This window comes from Hyla sarda, chromosome 12, assembly GCF_029499605.1.
Source record: "Hyla sarda isolate aHylSar1 chromosome 12, aHylSar1.hap1, whole genome shotgun sequence".
NCBI classification, from domain to species: domain Eukaryota; kingdom Metazoa; phylum Chordata; class Amphibia; order Anura; family Hylidae; genus Hyla; species Hyla sarda.
The window spans coordinates 14,050,258-14,068,649 of NC_079200.1; the positions used below are offsets into that span (position 1 = coordinate 14,050,258).

Consider the following 18,392-nt stretch of genomic DNA (forward strand, 5'->3'; position numbering starts at 1 on the left):
TAGAAGTCATTTACAAATCTGTCTAACTTTCTGGCACCAGTTGATTTAAATAAGATGTTTTTTCCACCGGAGTACCCCTTTAATGTGTAAGTCAAATGGGGGCTTTATAGCTGTCGGCAAACCAGTCGCTCCAGCAGCTGCTGTCAGTGCTTCAGTCCCGTCGTGTTCATGATAATCTGTCACCGACGATAGCAATAGAAATTCTTACTGTTAAATTTAGACCCTATCCTGGGAAGACCGCCATTAACATAACTATGTGCGGAATGAGAAGATGATGCCTGAACCGGCAAGTCCGAAATGACACGTCAAGCCTCGTAGCCCGTAAGGCTTGAGAAAAAGTTTGGAATATTTAGTTTCTTCTTTTTATTTTTTATTTTCAGAGGAGTCAAACTGTGAATGGAGAAAGAGGATGTAATTACGTATTGTACGGCGGTACCTTGGCCTTAGCATTTACGGAAGCTACCATCGGGAGGATTACTAGTTAGAAACCTCCAGTGGATATTGTGGGAGTTTAGCTCGGTAGAGATGGGCACACGGCACTACACATCAATCAGAGACAGTGACGCAGTTCGAATGCAGGACTTCTGCTGTTTATTGTCCGAAAAAGAAAATATAACCACGTCAACTAGCATTCCCTTTATAGGTGGCTTGCTACCAGCCACCAGATAAAACAAAAATGTTAACGTGTTACCTCACACAAATGGCAATTGTGCCAGGAGAGGTTAGTAGATCAGGACTTTAGGTCAGGTCAGTCCTAAGGCCTGTGCTAATGTGGGCCAGTCTGACAACCTGGAGAGGCCCATGAAGGTGATGAAAGGCCCTGCTACCATATCTTGCCTTTTATCACTTAAAGGGGTACACCGCTTGTAACAAACTGTTCCGAGCGCTGGAGCACCGAACGCTGGGTGCGGGGGTCGTGATGTCACGTACACGCCCCCTCGTGACGTCACGCCCCCTCAATGCAAGTCTATGGGAGGGGGCGTGACGTCACGAGGGGGCGTGTACGTGACATCACGACCCCCGCACCCAGCATTGGACTGGTGTGGCTTGATGTCACGAGGGGTGTGGCCGTGACGTCAAAACCCCCCGCAACCCGCACCCAGCGTTCGGAACAAAATGTTCCAAACGCTGTGGCAGGGGAGTAGCCCTTTAAACTGCACAAAGACTTGCAGCATAATTTTGGCACTCAGCGGCCCACCTGAAAGGGGTTATCCATGTTGTATTATTATGTTAAAAAAGAGCCCCAAATGCTTAAAAATAATAAACCAGTTATCACTTACCTCTCCCGTCCTGCACCGATTCCTCGTTCAGGCTTCAGTCGGCACCCCGGTCTTTTTTTTGGGCGTGATCGTGACGGCCAACGCCACTAAATGTCTTTGGCGTTTACAGGCCGTACTCCGGGCATCATTGCTCCCGTTACTGAGCAGTGATGCCCGGTGTATGGACGGTGACCAAAGAAGCTGCTGATTAGCGGAGGTGGTCATGTGACGACCGCTCCGAAAGGAAATCCAGGGTGCTGATGGGAGCCTGAATAGGGGGATTGGAGAAGTAAATAACAGCTGCTTCCTTTTTTAACACCTTTTAAAGGGGTTATCCAGGAAAAAACTTTTTAATATATATCAACCGGCTCCAGAAAGTTAATCAGATTTGTAAATAACTTCTATTAAAATATATTAATCCTTTCAGTACTTATGAGCTTCTGAAGTTAAGGTTGTTCTTTTCTGTCTAAGTCCTCTCTGATGACACCTGTCTAGGGAAACGCCCAGTTTAGAAGCAAATCCCCGTAGCAAACCTCTTCTAAACTGGGCGTTTCCCTAGACAGGTGTCATCAGAGAGCACTTAGACAGAAAAGAACAACCTAAACTTCAGAAGCTCTTAACCCCTTAAGGACCGGGGTTTTTTCCGTTTTTGCATTTTCGTTTTTTGCTCCTTGCCTTTAAAAAATCATAACTCTTTCAATTTTGCACCTAAAAATCCATATGATGGCTTATTTTTTGCGCCACCAATTCTAATTTGTAATTACGTCAGTCATTTTGCCCAAAAATCTACGGTGAAACGGAAAAAAAAATCATTGTGCGACAAAATTGAAAAAAAAACGCAGTTTTGTAACTTTTGGGGGCTTCCGTTTCTACGTAGTACATTTTTCGGTAAAAATGACACATTCTCTTTATTCTGTAGGTCCATACGATTAAAATGATCCCCTACTTATATAGATTTGATTTTTTCGGACTTCTGGAAAAAATCATAACTACATGCAGGAAAATTAATACGTTTAAAATTGTCATCTTCTGACCCCTATAACTTTTTTATTTTTCCGTGTATGGGGCGGTATGAGGGCTCATTTTTTGCGCCGTGATCTGAAGTTTTTAACGGTACAATTTTGCATTGATAGGACTTATTGATCGCTTTTTATTCATTTTTAAATGATATAAAAAGTGACCAAAAATGCACTATTTTGGACTTTGGAATTTTTTTGCGCGCACGCCATTGACTGAGCGGTTTAATTAATGATATATTTTTATAATTCGGACATTTCCGCACGCGGTGATACCACATATGTTTATTTTTATTTACACTGTGTTTTTTTTTTTATTGGAAAAGGGGGGTGATTCAAACTTTTAATAGGGGAGGAGTTAAATGATCTTTATTCACTTTTTTTTTTCACCTTTTTTTTAAAGTGTTATAGGTCCCATAGGGACCTATAACACTGCACACACTGATCTCTTATACTGATCATTGTTATCCCATAGGGACCTATAACACTGCACACACTGATCTTCTATGTTGATCACTGGTTTCTCATAAGAAACCAGTGATCAACGATTCTGCCGGATGACTGCTCATGTCTGGATCTCAGGCACTGAGCAGTCATTCGGCGATCGGACAGCGAGGAGGCAGGTAGGGGCCCTCCCGCTGTCCTGTCAGCTGTTCGGGATGCCGCGATTAGCCGCGGCTATCCCGAACAGCCCGACTGAGCTAGCCGGCCACTTTCGGTTTCACTTTTAGCCGCGCGGCTCAGCTCTGAGCGCGCGGCTAAAGGGTTAATAGCACGCGGTGCCGCGATCGGCACTGCGCGCTATTAGAGGCGGGTCCCGGCTTCACTATGACGCCGGGCCCGCCGTGATATGACGCGGGGTTACTGTGTAACCCCGCGTTATATCAGGAGAGCAGGTCCAAGGGCGTACCTGTACGCCCTTGGTCCTTAAGGGGTTAAAGCAAACCTCTTCTAAACTGTGCGTTTCCCTAGACAGGTGTCATCAGAGAGCACTTAGACAGAAAAGAACAACCTTAACTTCAGAAGCTCTTAAGTACTGAAAGGATTAAGGTTTTTTAATAGAAACTGATTCACTTTCTGGAGCCGGTTGATAGATATAAAAAAGTTTTTTCCTTGAATACCCCTTTAAGCCATGCCCCCTTTGCGGAGCCGAATAGCCATTTTAGTTGCAGCTGAAAGTGTCTAAAACTTAGGCCATGTAAGACTTTTTCTTTTGGTACAAATTGCGCCAGACTTTTTTTTTTCCCCCCATTTTGAATAAATCTGGACCAGTGTTTTGTGACAGGAGGTAGCAGGGAATACAAAGTCCTATTATGGAACATTTCTCGTAGCGTTGGACGTGTTTCTGGTAAACAACAACCTACTAGGGAATTGGCTCATGATGCATAATGATGCCGCAATCTGAGATCCTGCTCAGCGCGATGATCAGTATTTGTGTATTCTCCAAGCGTTGTGCCGCTGCGCGCTCTCCCCGGTACACCGTTCTGCTCAGTGGGTAGTAATGTCTCCTTGTTCCATCTGCTTCATTGTTGCGCAAATTTCTTCCGTCCAGATGCTATTCCATTTACTCTCCTCCGTCATATTTATATTAACCCTTTGCTCATCGTGTGATCACATCTTTTTTTTATGCCAACAAAAATAATTCCCGTCAGGTCGACTCCATGGCGGTGTTAGTCTATTGTTATTTTTTCCCTCTAAACACATGACCACCGACTAACAATGTCTGCAGCGTCATCTCTTGCCCACCTGGCGTCTTTCCCACTAGGCTTCAATGGAAATGTGAAAAATATCAATTTTTTTTAAACTTATTTTAGATATTTTATGTTCTACCACATATTGGAGTACAGGAGTTCCTTCTGCACCGGTGTCCTGCAAAAAAAATAAAAACAATGTATTCCAGTATGGCCTGATCATTTCCAGAGTTCACATGATAAATGTCAGCGTGCGACCTCTTCATATTTACCTGCTTTTGTTCCGGAATATTTGGCTAATCTGCAGGTGAACTTTCATAGCGAAGAAGATTTTTACGATATCTGTCAGTCATAGTACTGAGACTTAAAGGGGTATTCCAGGAAAAAACTTTTTTTTTATATATATATCAACTGGCTCCAGAAAGTTAAACAGATTTGTAAATAACTTCTATTAAAAACTCTTCATCCTTTCAGTACTTATGAGCTGCTGAAGTTGAGTCGTTCTTTTCTTGTCTAAGTGCTCTCTGATGACACGTGTCTCGGGAACTGTCCAGAGTAGAAGCAAATCCCCATAGCAAACCTCTCCTACTCTGTGCAGTTCCCGGGACAAGCAGATATGTCAGCAGAGAGCACTGTTGCCAGACAGAAAATAACAACTCAACTTCAGCAGCTGATAATTATTGAAAGGATTAAGATTTTTTAATAGAAGTAATTTACAAATCTGTTTAACTTTCTGGAGCCAGTTGATATATATATAAAAATGTTTTTTCCTGGATAACCCCTTTAACCCCTTAACGACGCAGGACGTATATTTACGTCCTGCGCCGGCTCCCGCGATATGAAGCGGGATCGCGCCGCGATCCCGCATCATATCGCGTGGGTCCCGGCGCTAATCAACGGCCGGGACCCGCGGCTAATACCACACATCGCCGATCGCGGCGATGTGCGGTATTAACCCTTTAGAAGCGGCGGTCAAAGCTGACCGCCGCTTCTAAAGTGAAACTGAAAGTATCCCGGCTGCTCAGTCGGGCTGTTCGGGACCGCCGCGGTGAAATCGCGGCGTCCCGAACAGCTGATCGGACACCGGGAGGGCTCTTACCTGCCTCCTCGGTGTCCGATCGACGAATGACTGCTCCGTGCCTGAGATTCAGGCAGGAGCAGTCAAGCGCCGATAATGCTGATCACAGGCGTGTTAATACACGCCTGTGATCAGGATGAGAGATCAGTGTGTGCAGTGTTATAGGTCCCTATGGGACCTATAACACTGCAAAAAAAAAGTAAAAAAAAAGTGTTAATAAAGGTCATTTAACCCCTTCCCTAATAAAAGTTTGAATCACCCCCCTTTTCCCATAAGAAAAATAAAACAGTGTAAAAAAAAATAAAAATAAACATATGTGGTATCGCTGCGTGCGTAAATGTCCGAACTATAAAATTATATAATTAATTAAGCCGTACGGTCAATGGCGTACGCGCAAAAAAATTCCAAAGTCCAAAAAAGCGTATTTTGGTAACTTTTTATAACATTAAAAAATGAATAAAAAGTGATCAAAAAGTCAGATCAAAACAAAAATCATACCGATGAAAACTTCAGATCACGGCGCAAAAAATGAGTCCTCATACCGCCCCGTACGTGGAAAAATAAAAAAGTTATAGGGGTCAGAAGAGGACATTTTTAAATGTATAAATTTTCCTGCATGTAGTTATGATTTTTTCCAGAAGTGCGACAAAATCAAACCTATATAAGTAGGGAATCATTTTAACCGTATGGACCTACAGAATAATGATAAGGTGTAATTTTTACCGAAATATGCACTGCGTAGAAACGGAAGCCCCCAAAAGTTACAAAATGGCGTATTTTTTTCGATTTTGTCGCACAATGATTTTTTTTCCGTTTCGCCGTGCATTTTTGGGTAAAATGACTAATGTCACTGCAAAGTAGAATTGGTGACGCAAAAAATAAGCCATAATATGGATTTTTAGGTGGAAAATTGAAAGGGTTATGATTTTTTAAAGGTAAGGAGGAAAAAACGAAAGTGCAAAAACGGAAAAACCCTGAGTCCTTAAGGGGTTAAAGAGGTACTCCGCTGCTCAACGTTTGGAACAAACTGTTCCGAACGCTGGAGCCAGGAGCTTGTGATGTCATAGCCCGGCCCCCTCATGACGTCACGCCCCACCCCCTCAATGCAAGTCTATGATGTCAAAACTCCCGGCTCCAGTGTTCAGAACTGTTTGTTCCAAACGCTGAGCAGCAGAGTAACCCTTTAATGTCCTATCCTAAGAGGAAGCATTATACTACCTCTAGATTATGCCACCAGAGGGTTTGTCTGCTTAAAACAACACAAATCCTGTAGAAAGAAGAAGTCACAGTTCTGGTTAAAGGGGTACTCCAGTGAAAAACTATTTTTTTAAAATCAACTTGCTCCAGAAAGTTAAGCAGATTTGTAAATTACTTCTATTAAAAAAATCTTAACCCTTCCAGTGCTTATCAGCTGCTGTATGCTCCAGAGGCAGTTGTATAGTTCTTTCCAGTCTGACCACAGTGCTCTCTGCTGCCATATCTGTCCATGTCAGGAACTGTCCAGAGTAGGAGAAAATTCCCATAGCAAACCTTTTCTGCTCCGGACAGTTCCTGACATGGACAGAGGTGTCAGCAGAGAGCGCTGTGGTCAGACTGGAAAGAACTACACAAGTTCCTGTGGAGAATACAGCAGCTGATAAGTACTGGAAGGATTAAGATTTTTATATAGAAGTAATTTACATATCTGTATAACTTTCTGGCACCAGTTGATTTGAAAACAATTGTTTTCCAATGGAGTACCCCTTTAAGGTCCTTTGAATGGAGCTATGTTGCAGTTCCCTGCATGTTGAATGGAAAACACTAGATATGGGAAGGCCTGGAAAAAAATGGATAAATTGGGAAAATGCTTTTTTTTTCCAAAGCTGTTTACATTTTTTTTTACATTTTTCATAATGATAAATAATATGTGTGTTTCATGGTATTCAAACTATATAACATTTAGACCTTCATGATAGACATCTGAGAATCTCTGCAAGTTCTCCAGTCTCACCTGAAGACAAGCAAATCCTGAATGCAGTCTTTTAAGATGAGCAATATGTATTTCTGCCTATAGGGGCGCTGCAGGGAAGATGATTTCAATTTACTTTGGTTGGTTCTAAAGAATTTTTTTTTAGATTATTTCAGATCGGCCATAAGAGACATTTATCTATCGGATTCCTATTAATGTTCCCCCATCACAGATAATGTTCTCCTCCATCACAGATAATGTTCTCTCCATCACAGATAATGTTCTCCTCATCACAGATAATGTTCTCGTCATCATAGATAATATTCTCTCCCCCATCACAGATAATGTTCTCATCACAGATAATGTTCTCCTCTATCACAGATAATGTTCTCCCCCATCACAGATAATGTTCTCCCCATCACAGATAATGTTCTCCTCCATCACAGATAATGTTCTCCCCCATCACAGATAATGTTCTCCCCGATCACATATAATGTTCTCTTCCCCATCATAGATAATGTTCTCCCCCATCACCGAAAATGTTCTCTCCCCCATCACAGATAATGTTCTCCCCCATCACAGATAATGTTCTCCCCATCACAGATAATGTTCTCCCCCTTTACAGATAATGTTCTCCCCATCACAGAAAATGTTCTCTCCATCACAATTAATGTTCTCCCCCATAACAGATAGTGTTCTCCTCTCGTCACAGATAATGTTTTCCCCCATTACAGATAATGTTCTCCCTCATCACAGATAATGTTTTCCCTCATAGCAGATAATGTTCTCCCTCATCACAGATAACGTTCTCCTCCCCCATCATAGATAATGTTCTCCCATCACATATAATGTTCTCCCCATCATAGATAATGTTCTCCCCATCATAGATTATGTTCTCCCCATCACAGATTATGTTCTCCCCATCACAGATAATATTCTCCCCATCACAGATAATGTTCTCCCCTATCAAAGATAATGTTCTCCCCTATCATAGATAATGTTCTCCCTATCACAGATTATGTTCTCCTCATCACAGATAATGTTCTCCCCATCACAGATAATGTTCTCCCTATCACAGCTAATCTTTGCCTATAAACTACAAGGAGAGGGGAGTGAAACAGCAGGTGAGGGGGACAGCAGGTCATCAGTAAGCATGTGGGGAAATTGCTGTTCATAGTACAGTAGCAGCAGGATAATTGTAGGTCGTAAGCTTGCTTGAGATGGGTCTATAGGTTGTTCTTTAAGGTCCTGATGAGCCGTAAATGAGCCGTATGTGTCGGGGTAGAGAGTTCCAGTGTATGGGGGAAGCATGGGAGAAGTGTTAGAGATAATTGTGTGAGGTGCAGACAAGGGTGGGAGGGAGTATCACAAGATCAGGTCGGAGATGTATGTGGGGGGGGGGCAGTGAAGGGATTGTCGGTGAAGGGATTGGCAGAGGCGAGGTGAGGGGTGGATCAGTCGGACAGCAGAGTTGAGGATGGATTGGAGGGGAGCAGGGGTGTGTAATGGAAGGCCACAGAGGAGGATGTTGCAGTAGTCCAAGTGAGATATGATGAGGGCAAGTACCAATAGTTTAAACAAAGTTGAAGACCTTTGATTAAACTACTGAAGACAAAGCAACAGTAAAAAAAAATCAGTGCAAAGGTTTCCATAGCTTTTAAAGGGGTACTCTGGCTCTAGACATCTTATCCCCTATCCAAAGGATAGGGGATAAGATGTCTAATCGTGGGGGGCCCGCCGTTGGGGACCCCCGTGGTCTCGGCTGTGGCATCCCCAAGATCCGGTGCACAGAGTTCCATGCTGGATGACTGGCGTTGCGGGGCGGAGGCTTGTGATGTCACGGCCACGCCACGCTCGTGACATCACGGCCATGCCCACTCAATGCAAGTCTATGGGAGGGGGCGTGACGGTCATCACGCCCCTTCCATAGACTTGCATTGAAAAGGCATGGCAGTGACGTCACGAACGGGTCGTGGCATCACAAGCCTCCAACGCTGCACCCGATGCTCTACACGAACGCTGGGTGCAGCAGGGAGATCGCAGGGGTCCCCAGCGGTGGAACCCCGGCGATCAGACATCTTATCCCCTATCCAAAGGATAAGATGTCTAGGAGTGGAATACCCCTTTAACTCCATACATAATACACACTACACAATTTGAGTCCCAAATCACTTACAATATGATATGAATTGTCTGCCTGGCCTGGGCACACACGTTGGCTGTACGATAGCTCCTCCATTAATGTCTGACAAGCTGCTCATATACCTCTGTAATCCTTCGTTCTTGTTTTGGTTTTTTAGCTTCATCGCACAGAACATCATGAGACTGCAGCGCCTTGGGATAACTCACATCCTCAATGCCGCCGAGGGGAATTCCTTCATGCACGTGAACACGAATGCTGCCTTCTACAACGGCACGGGCATCACCTACCATGGCATTAAAGCCAACGATAGACCAAATTTCGACCTGAGCTCTTACTTTGAGGAGGCCTCTGACTTTATCGAGAAAGCGCTATCACAAAAAGATGGTGAGTAAATAAAAAAGGTCGTTTAAAGGGGTACTCCACTGCTCAGCGTTTGGAATAAACTGTTCCGAACGCTGGAGCCAGGAGCTCGTGATGTCATAGCCTCGCCCCCTCATGCTGTCACGCCCCGCCCCCTCAATGCAAGTTTATGGGAGGCGGCATGACAGCGGGGCTATGACATCATGTATATTCCCAAGAAAACTAATCACATTCCTTGAGTAAGCAGGAGCCTGAGATAAGTATTGCCCCTCCCCATTACCTGCAGTACATCTTGGTGTCTCTTTTTCTACTGAGGGACTGAGCCTAACAACAATCACGACCCCTCCCATAGACACGAATGAAGGGGGCGTGGTGTGACATCACAATGGGGGTGGCCATGACATCACAACCACTGCTGCAGGAACCCGGTGTTTGTTTAGAACGCCGGGTGCTGCGGGAGATCATGGGGGGGCCCCAGCAACGGGACCTCCATGAGCAGACATTTTTTCCCCAATCCTTTGGATAGGGGATAAGATGTCTAGCAGTGGAGTACCCCTTTAAGGATGCAGCAACTTGTATGAAACATTAAAGGGGTACTCCGCTGCTCAGCGTTTGGAACAAACTGTTCTGAACGCTGGAGCCGGGAGCTCGTGACACCATAGCCCCGCCCCCTCATGATGTCACGGCCGGTCCCCTCAATGCAAGTCTATGGGAGGGGGCGTGACAGCCGTCACGTCCCCTCCAATAGACTTGCATTGAGGGGGCGGGATGTGATGTCATGAGGGGGCGGGGCTATTACATCACAAGCTCCCAGCGCCTGCTCCAGCGTTCGGAACAGTTTGTTCCAAACGCTGAGCAGCGGAGTACCCCTTTAAGGTATGGAATCTGTCAGCTCTATATGATGCTAAGAGCTGCAGACATGGGGAAATAGCTGATAGGGAGGTAGAACTAAATTACACCTGTCTCTTAGATGATGGATGTTTGCAAAGTTATAACATTATGTTTTTCTTATAAGCTCAAGAGTCATAGAGGCCGGACTAAGCTGCGACATGCATGCCTCCTCCCTCCCCCACCTCTCCCTGCTTGGAATCCAGCACTGAGCCATGTACATCTATCATACAGGTCATTTAAGGGTGGGGGAGGGAGGAGGCATGCATACTGCAGATCGGCCCAACCTATTTGACTCTTATGACTCATATGACTCTTGACCTTCTGCAACAGAATTCCCGAGCAGAATTTTTTCTGCCTGATTCCGCTCGGACATTCCGTTGTGTGAACATGGCCTTACACAGAAAGAGGTGCAGCCGAGCACATTGTTTTTTTTTTGTTTTTTTTTTACCCAGCTTAAAAGATGCGATCAGCCTACAAATAAAGGTTTGTCCGAATAACATTTCTATCATGACGAGAGTCCGGAACTCAAGTCTTATAGTTACTGATGTCTTTTATGATTTAGGGAAAAATAGTTCTTTAAATTTGATGCACAGTACGGAATTTATTTTCTTTCAGTTTGGTTACATAATGCAATATTGTTTCATAGACATATTTGAAGGTGGCATCGCTGAAATGCCCCATGCTGGCAACATGCCAACACTGTGCCGCCTCATCCTCCTCTGTGTGACCTAGTTTGGAAGAATTATACAACAGGTATCTGAACAATAGGAAGGAACTGTGTCACTCTATGTAGGTCCCTGCTTCTACAGTACATCTATGAGATGTTCCCTGCTCCTCGGTTAGTCGCTAGAATACAGATCGTTGGCTAATGAGGAATATTCTACCATCCGTTCTTTGTCAACAGAGTAAAATGAGACTATGTGAAGAAAAAAAAACAACAAAAACTCTGAGCGTTTAAAGGGGTATTACAGGAACCAAAAAACAGATTTTTTTTCTTTCAACGACCTCTCCCTGTTTGTCCCCATTTTGGGTGTGGTTCTGCATCCCAGTTCCATTGAAGTGAATGGAGCCAAGTTGTGAAACCACACCCAACCTGGAGACAGACAGGGCCCGGTCTTTGAAAGAAAAAAGGCCTGTTTGTTGATACCTGGAATACCTTTAAAGGGGTAGTCCGCTGCTCAGCGTTTGGAACCCGGCACTGGGAGCTTGAGACGTCATAGCTCCGCCCCTCTTGATGTCTCGCCCCGCCCCCTCAATGCAAGTCTATGGGAGGGGGCATGACAGACGAATTTCTTTGAAAAGAAATTCAAAAAGAAAAGAACTTCCTGTGGAGTATACAGCAGCGGATAAGTACTGGAAGGGTTAAGATTTTTGAATGGAAGTAAGTTACAAGTCTGTTTGAAGGGGTACTCCGCTGCTCAGCGTTTGGAACAAACTGTTCCGAACGGTAAAGACGGGAGCTCGTGATGTCATAGCCACGCCCCCTTATGACGTCATGCCCCGACCCTTCAATGCAAGTCTATGGGAGGGGGCGTGACCGCCATCATGCCCCCTCTCATAAACTTGCATTGAGGGGGCGGACAGTGATGTCATGAGGGGGCGTAGCTATGACGTTACGAGCTCCCGTCTTCACCGCTCGGAACACCGCGGAGTAATTGGATTTCTGTTTTATTGCTTTAGATGTCCGGGATTTGCCCAGTTTGCTCATTTTGTATTGTGGCCCTTTATTATCAGGAGAGAAGGGGTTACTGAGGCTCTTGGTTTGGAAGGTGCTATGTAAGCATTGCAGAAATGAAAGAAATGTAAAGATCACAAAAAGGAAAGGGTTGGAATAAGCGCTGAACTATTGCTACAACTGCCCTGTCCCTTGTGATATGAGATGGGAGCCTTGATTTACCTTTCAGTAACAGTGTGGCTTATCTTCAGCTGGCGCACTGCAGGTACACAGCTCAGCCTCTCTTTCTGTCCTGCACAATGCACTAACCAAGCCCCACCCTCACGTCCTGTATTCTGTCCTGGTCTCTGTTACTAGAGACAGATTTGTCCTGACAACAGACAGTGGACAGCAGATTGCTGAGACACCTTGTGACCAAGACTTTAGAGCTTTTTTTCTGGGGTAAGGAGTTATTTCTGGAAGTGATTTACAAAAATATCAGGACTCACTTTGGCTATTGCAGAAAATGAAGAAGTTCGAAACAACAGTCAACTTTTAAAAGGTTACTCTGCCCCTAGACATCTTATGAGATTGATCTTGGCTGCTGCACACCAGGCCTCCGTTACACAGAGTGAACTTCGCTCCTTGCCGGATGACTGGCGATGTAGGGCTGAGGCTTGTGACATCACGGTCACGTCCCGCTTGTGTCGTCATGGCCACGCCCCTTCAATACAAGTCTATGGGAGGGGGCGTGACGGCCACCACGCCCCCTCCCGTAGACTTGCATTGAGGGGGCGTGGTCGTGACATCACGAGCGGGGTGCGGCCCTGACATCACATGCCTCCGGTGCTGCACCTAACGCTCTAAATAAATGCCGGATGCAGCAGAGATATAGCGCGGGTCCTCAGCGGCATTACTACCGCGATCAGACATCTTATACCCTATCCTTTGGATAGGGAATAAGATGTCCAAGGGTGCAGTACCCCTTTATATATATTTTTTTTTTTATGAACTGGTGCCAGAAAGTTAAACAGATTTGTTAATTACTTCTATTAAAAAATCTTAATCCTTTCAGTACTTTTTAGCAGCTGTTTGCTACAGGAAAATCTTTATTTTTTGAATTACTTATTTGTGTTCTCCATAGTGCTCTCTGCTGACACCTGATGCCTGTATCAGGAACTGTCCAGAGTAGGATAAATCCCCATAGGAAACCTATCCTGCTCTGGACAGTTCCTGACATGGACCGAGGTGTCAGCAGAGAGCACTGTGGACAACACAAAAAAGAAATTCAAAATAATTTCCTCTGTAGCATACAGCTGCTAAAAAGTACTGGAAGGGTAAAGATTTTTTAATAGAAGTAATTTACAAAAATGTTTAACTTTCTGGCACCAGTTCATTTAAAAAAAAAAAAGTTTTCCACCGGAGTACCCCTTTAAGTTTTCCCTGGTGGTATAGGGTAGTGGAGGAGAAAAAGGGGGTATCTAGACCTCTTACCCATACAAGGGATCCCCACTGATCTCAAGAATAGAGCAGCAGTGCGCATTCTCGGCTGCCACTCCATTCACTTGCTATAGGACCCACTTCATTTTGGATTTCTTAGTGGTTTTGGATAATGCCCCCTTTCCTAGAAGAGCAAGTTCATACCTGGTGATTTTATGTAAAAGAGAAATTCAAAAGGTTGTCCGTGGAAAGCAGGGTGATGTTAAAATAGTAAACAACTATACTCTCCTCTCCTGCAGCTGCTGCATTGGCATTCCAGGTCCTCCACTGGTCACTGCTACTTCCTGTAACATCCTGACCCCACAGGAACTGCTCAGCTCAGCCAATCAGTGTCTGTCATGGTATCCCGCCTCTGTCAGTGATTGGCTGAGCCGGGCATTTCCTAGTGGGTCAGGACAACACAGGAACAATGAAGTAGAGGTGACTAGGCGCAGCATGTGGTAACTTTACAGATATAGCCATTCTTATGTTGAATGCATTAAAGGGGAACTCCAGTGGAAAACAAATGTTTTCAGATCAAGTGGTGCCAGAAAGTTAAACAGATTTGTAAATTACTTCTATTTCAAAATGTTAATCCTTCCAGTACTTATCAGCTGCTATTTACTACAGAGAAAATTGTGTAGTTCTTTCCAGTCTGACCACAGTGCTCTCTGCTGACACCTCGGTCCATATCAGGAACCATCCAGAGTAGGAGAAAATCCCCATAGTAAACCTATCCTACTCTGGACAGTTCCTGACATGGACAGAGGTGTCAGCAGAGAGCACTGTGGTCGGACTGGAAAGAAATTCAACTTCCAAGAACTTCCTGTGAAAGAAAATAACTTCCTGTGGAGTGTACAGCTGCTGATAAGTACTGGAAGGGTTAAGATTGTTTAATGGAAGTCATTTTGAAATCTGTTTAACTTTCTGGCATCAGTTGATTTGAATTTTTTTTTTTCCACCGGAGTACCCCTTTAACCCAACACCGCAATAGGCTATCCTAGTATACTAGAGATGAAGATAAGGTCAGTAATGTTAACATTGGGTTGGTGTTAGGATAACATATCTCAACTTCAGGAGCACAATACTAAATCAACGCTCCAGGGATCATGATGACGCTAGTTATTCTTTAACACTGTGGACAAGTTCTTTGTGCCCCCCCCCCCAGACAACCCTGTTTATATCTTATTCCCTGGTGGCCTAAGATATAGGAAGGTGTTAATACCTGGTGGTCTGGTGTAGACTGGGAAATACTCGTCCTCCCAGCCTTCAATGTGCATTGTCAGAATCAAAAACTTTTTTATATATTGTCTATCTTGGCAAAACATTAACCTTTCTAATATACCGTACTTTATAAAATATATTAATCAATTTTTTTTAGAAAAAGACCACTAGGGGTCCCCATACCATCCAGAACATAATCCTGTCCGGCTGCAGCATCGTCTTTGTCCCAGCTGAAGTACAGGCAGGGACATTGTCTAGTAAGTGAGGACGGGACTAACACTCCTCTGTGCTCACTCCTGTCCTGTCTGTTAGACTCCTGTCTAAAAACAGAGAGGAGGGGTTTACAGAGCAGCCTGCAGTGATTGGATAAAGAGATCCAGCACAGCAGACTCAGGGAGGAAGTGGATGCATGGTGAGTGAGGGCGGGCTCAGGGCTTGCCTCGGACATGCCCCTTCCTGAGCAGTGCATGTCAGAATGAGTGAGCAGCAGAACAGAGGGATTTTTAAGCCAAATACAGAAGCCAGACACATAAAAAAGACACGTAAAGCATCTGCATGACCTAGTGAGTAACATAAAGAAGCTCTATTTTTTATTTATTTTTGTGATAGGTACGCTTTCAGAGTGATGAATGTGCTCTCTGCCCAGTCATTATGGAAGTAAAAGATTTACCGTATATACTCGAGTATAAGCCGACCCGAATATAAGATGAGGCCCCTAATTTCACCCCAAAAACAAAGGAAAAGTTATTGACTCGAGTATAAGCCTAGGGTGGGAAATACATCATCCCCCCTGTCATCATCCAGACCCCCGTCATTAACACCCTCATCATCATCCCCCCCTTCATCATTACCCTGTCATCATCCCCCCCTTCATCATTACCCTGTCATCATCCCCCCCTTCATCATTACCCTGTCATCATCCCCCCTTCATCATTACCCTGTCATCATCCCCCCTTCATCATTACCCCTTCATCATCCCCCCCTTCATCATCCCCCCTTCATCATTACCCTGTCATCATCCCCCACTTCATCATTACCCTGTCATCATCCCCCCTTCATCATTACCCTGTCATCATCCCCCCTTCATCATTACCCCTTCATCATCCCCCCCTTCATCATCCCCCCTTCATCATTACCCTGTCATCATCCCCCACTTCATCATTACCCTGTCATCACCCCCCCTTCATCACGCAACGTCCCTGTGCGTCGTCGTCAAGGCAACGTCATTATTCCGGGACCGGGCGCGGAGAAGAGGCCCACTCGGTGAAGATGGACAGCCTGGAACGACTATCCCTCCCCACCGGACGGTCCTGCAGCTCAGATGGCCCGGACCAGCTCACCCGAACGTTCCGCCGAGCGTAGGTGAGTACAAAACTAAAGGAGGGAGGGGGGGCTGGATGATGACGAAGGCCCGGGCAGTGGTCTTCAACCTGCGGACCTCCAGATGTTTCAAAACTACAACTCCCAGCATGCCCGTACAGCCGATGGCATATTAAAACATGACGGAATCTATACACATCTGGTATCGCTGTAATCAGGACGGTCTAAAATATCAAAATAACATGTTATCTGACCACAAGGTAAATGGCGTAGAAAGGAAAACCACCAAATCTGCTAAATTATCTTTTACTATCACTTCACCAATATTTTTTTTCTTTCTTTCGGAGAATATGTTATGGGAAAATTAAAAGGTAACATTATAGTAGGTACTTATGGCTATTATAAGGCGAGGAGGGAAAAACGAGAGCGTAAAAGCAAAAATTGTCCTGGACAAGTGGATCGTCATGAGGGACAAGTAGATTTTGCTCCGTTTTAGTCCCGCAGACAAGTAGTTTTTTTTAATAAAATTTCCACACCCGTTATGGGTGTTGTATTTTTCTTAGTTGAAATGCTGTGTTAAAGGGGTACTCCGGCGCTAAGACATCTTATCCCCTATCCAAAGGGGACCCCTCCCATAGGCTGCATTGAGGGGGCGGAGCGGTGACGTCACACAGGGGCGGAGCGATGACGTCACAATACTCCGGCCCCGTGATCGCCAGTAATCAGACTCGGAGCGAGCACGCTCCGGGGGGCTGATGGTAACGGCGTGCTGCGTGAAAGATCATGGGACCCCCGCAATCAGGCATCTTATCCCCTATCCTTTGGATAGGGGATAAGATGTCTTAGCGCCGGAGTACCCCTTTAATAACATATCAGATATAGAACATTATTGCTTTCTTTTATTGCTTTCTCTTTTGCTTTATTTACTCCCAGTGTTAAATCCCCAGAATCATCTGCTGTCTATACTTTATGCCTCTGCCACGCACAGCTCCTACTAAAAAAAATCTCTGCATCGTCTATAAATCGTGGAAATTGATTATTATTTTTTCCCAAGTCTGAACGCTTACACCAAGTCTGGATGGCGGTCTGCGGGAAAGCGAGACATTTGTAAAATTTGCATTATTCCATCTCTTTCTCTCCAATCAACCATGAAATGTAGTTCTGCCAGAATATTGAATTTAAATCTTTGCTCTTATCATTTATGTGTAGGAGCGAGGCTAACTGGGTACAATGGGATTTTTAGACTGCAGAATTTCAGTGGCGCACATCGGACCCCTGCAATTGCGCTGCAGGGGGGTCTGATGAGTCTCTGTAAGCCCCCTAACCCTTAATGGCGTGATCCTGCATATGCTGCATTGATCGTAGATGCCGCAGGGTGTAAATGTACGCCCTGGTGCGCTATGTACCAGGAAGCCAGAGTGTACAAGGGAACAGGGTGTCCTCTAGGGAATAAATGGCAAAAGGGGGTTTGATTTAAAGGGGTACTCTGGTGAAAAAAAATTTGAATCAACTGGTGCCAGAAAGTTAAACAGATTTGTAAATTACAAAAAAATTTTTACAAAAAATCTTAACCCTTCCAGTACTTATCAGCTGCTGTATGCTCCACAAGAAGTTATTTTCTTTTTGAATTTCCTCTGTTGACACCTCTGTCCATGTCAGGAACTGTCCAGAGTAAGAGCAAATCCCCATAGAAAACCTCTCCTGCTCTGGACAGTTCCTAAAATGGACAGAGGTGTCAGCAGAGAGCACTGTGGTCAGACAGAAAGGAAATTCTAAAATAAAAGAACTTCCTGTGGAGCATACAGCAGCTGATAAGTACTGGAAGGATTAAGATTTTTTAATAGAAGTAATTTACAAATCTGTTTAACTTTCTAGCACCAGTTGATTTAAAAAAAATAAAATGTTTTCCAGGGGAGTACCCCTTTAATTTGTTTGATTCAACTGTGTGGCTTCTATTTTTCTTTCTATCTGGCATCAGAGAAACATAAATCCATCACGTGGTGGACACCAACCGGCCCGATTGACTTGATGATGGGTTCCCCCGTGTTGGTCCTCATACAGCATATAGTATGGGGATCCTACCCTTGTATACAAAGCATTTGGATGGGTAAACAGTAGGGACTTTTTCCTGTGCCTCCATCTGTCCCATTAATTATCGGGTTATACGAGTAGAGAACTGCCGATCCAGTAGAATCTGGAGCAGGTACATTGTGTAGCACATATCAAGCGCGTTAATAAAAATGATTTATTGTGTGGTTTGTTTCCGAGGATAATTAGTATTTAAAGGGGTACTCCGGCGGAAAACTTTTTTTTCTTTTTTTTTTTTTTT

General features: G+C 44.5%; 1 protein-coding gene across 1 annotated transcript in view; it reads left to right on the forward strand.

Annotated features, from left to right (window-relative positions):
* DUSP3 (dual specificity phosphatase 3) overlaps positions 1 to 18,392 on the forward strand; it is a 90,869-nt gene that overhangs the window by 33,061 nt on the left and 39,416 nt on the right. Inside the window, exon 2 of the mRNA XM_056548701.1 lies at positions 9,293 to 9,519. Within this exon, the coding sequence (XP_056404676.1) occupies positions 9,293 to 9,519 (227 nt within the window). The remainder of the gene's footprint in view (positions 1 to 9,292; positions 9,520 to 18,392) is intronic.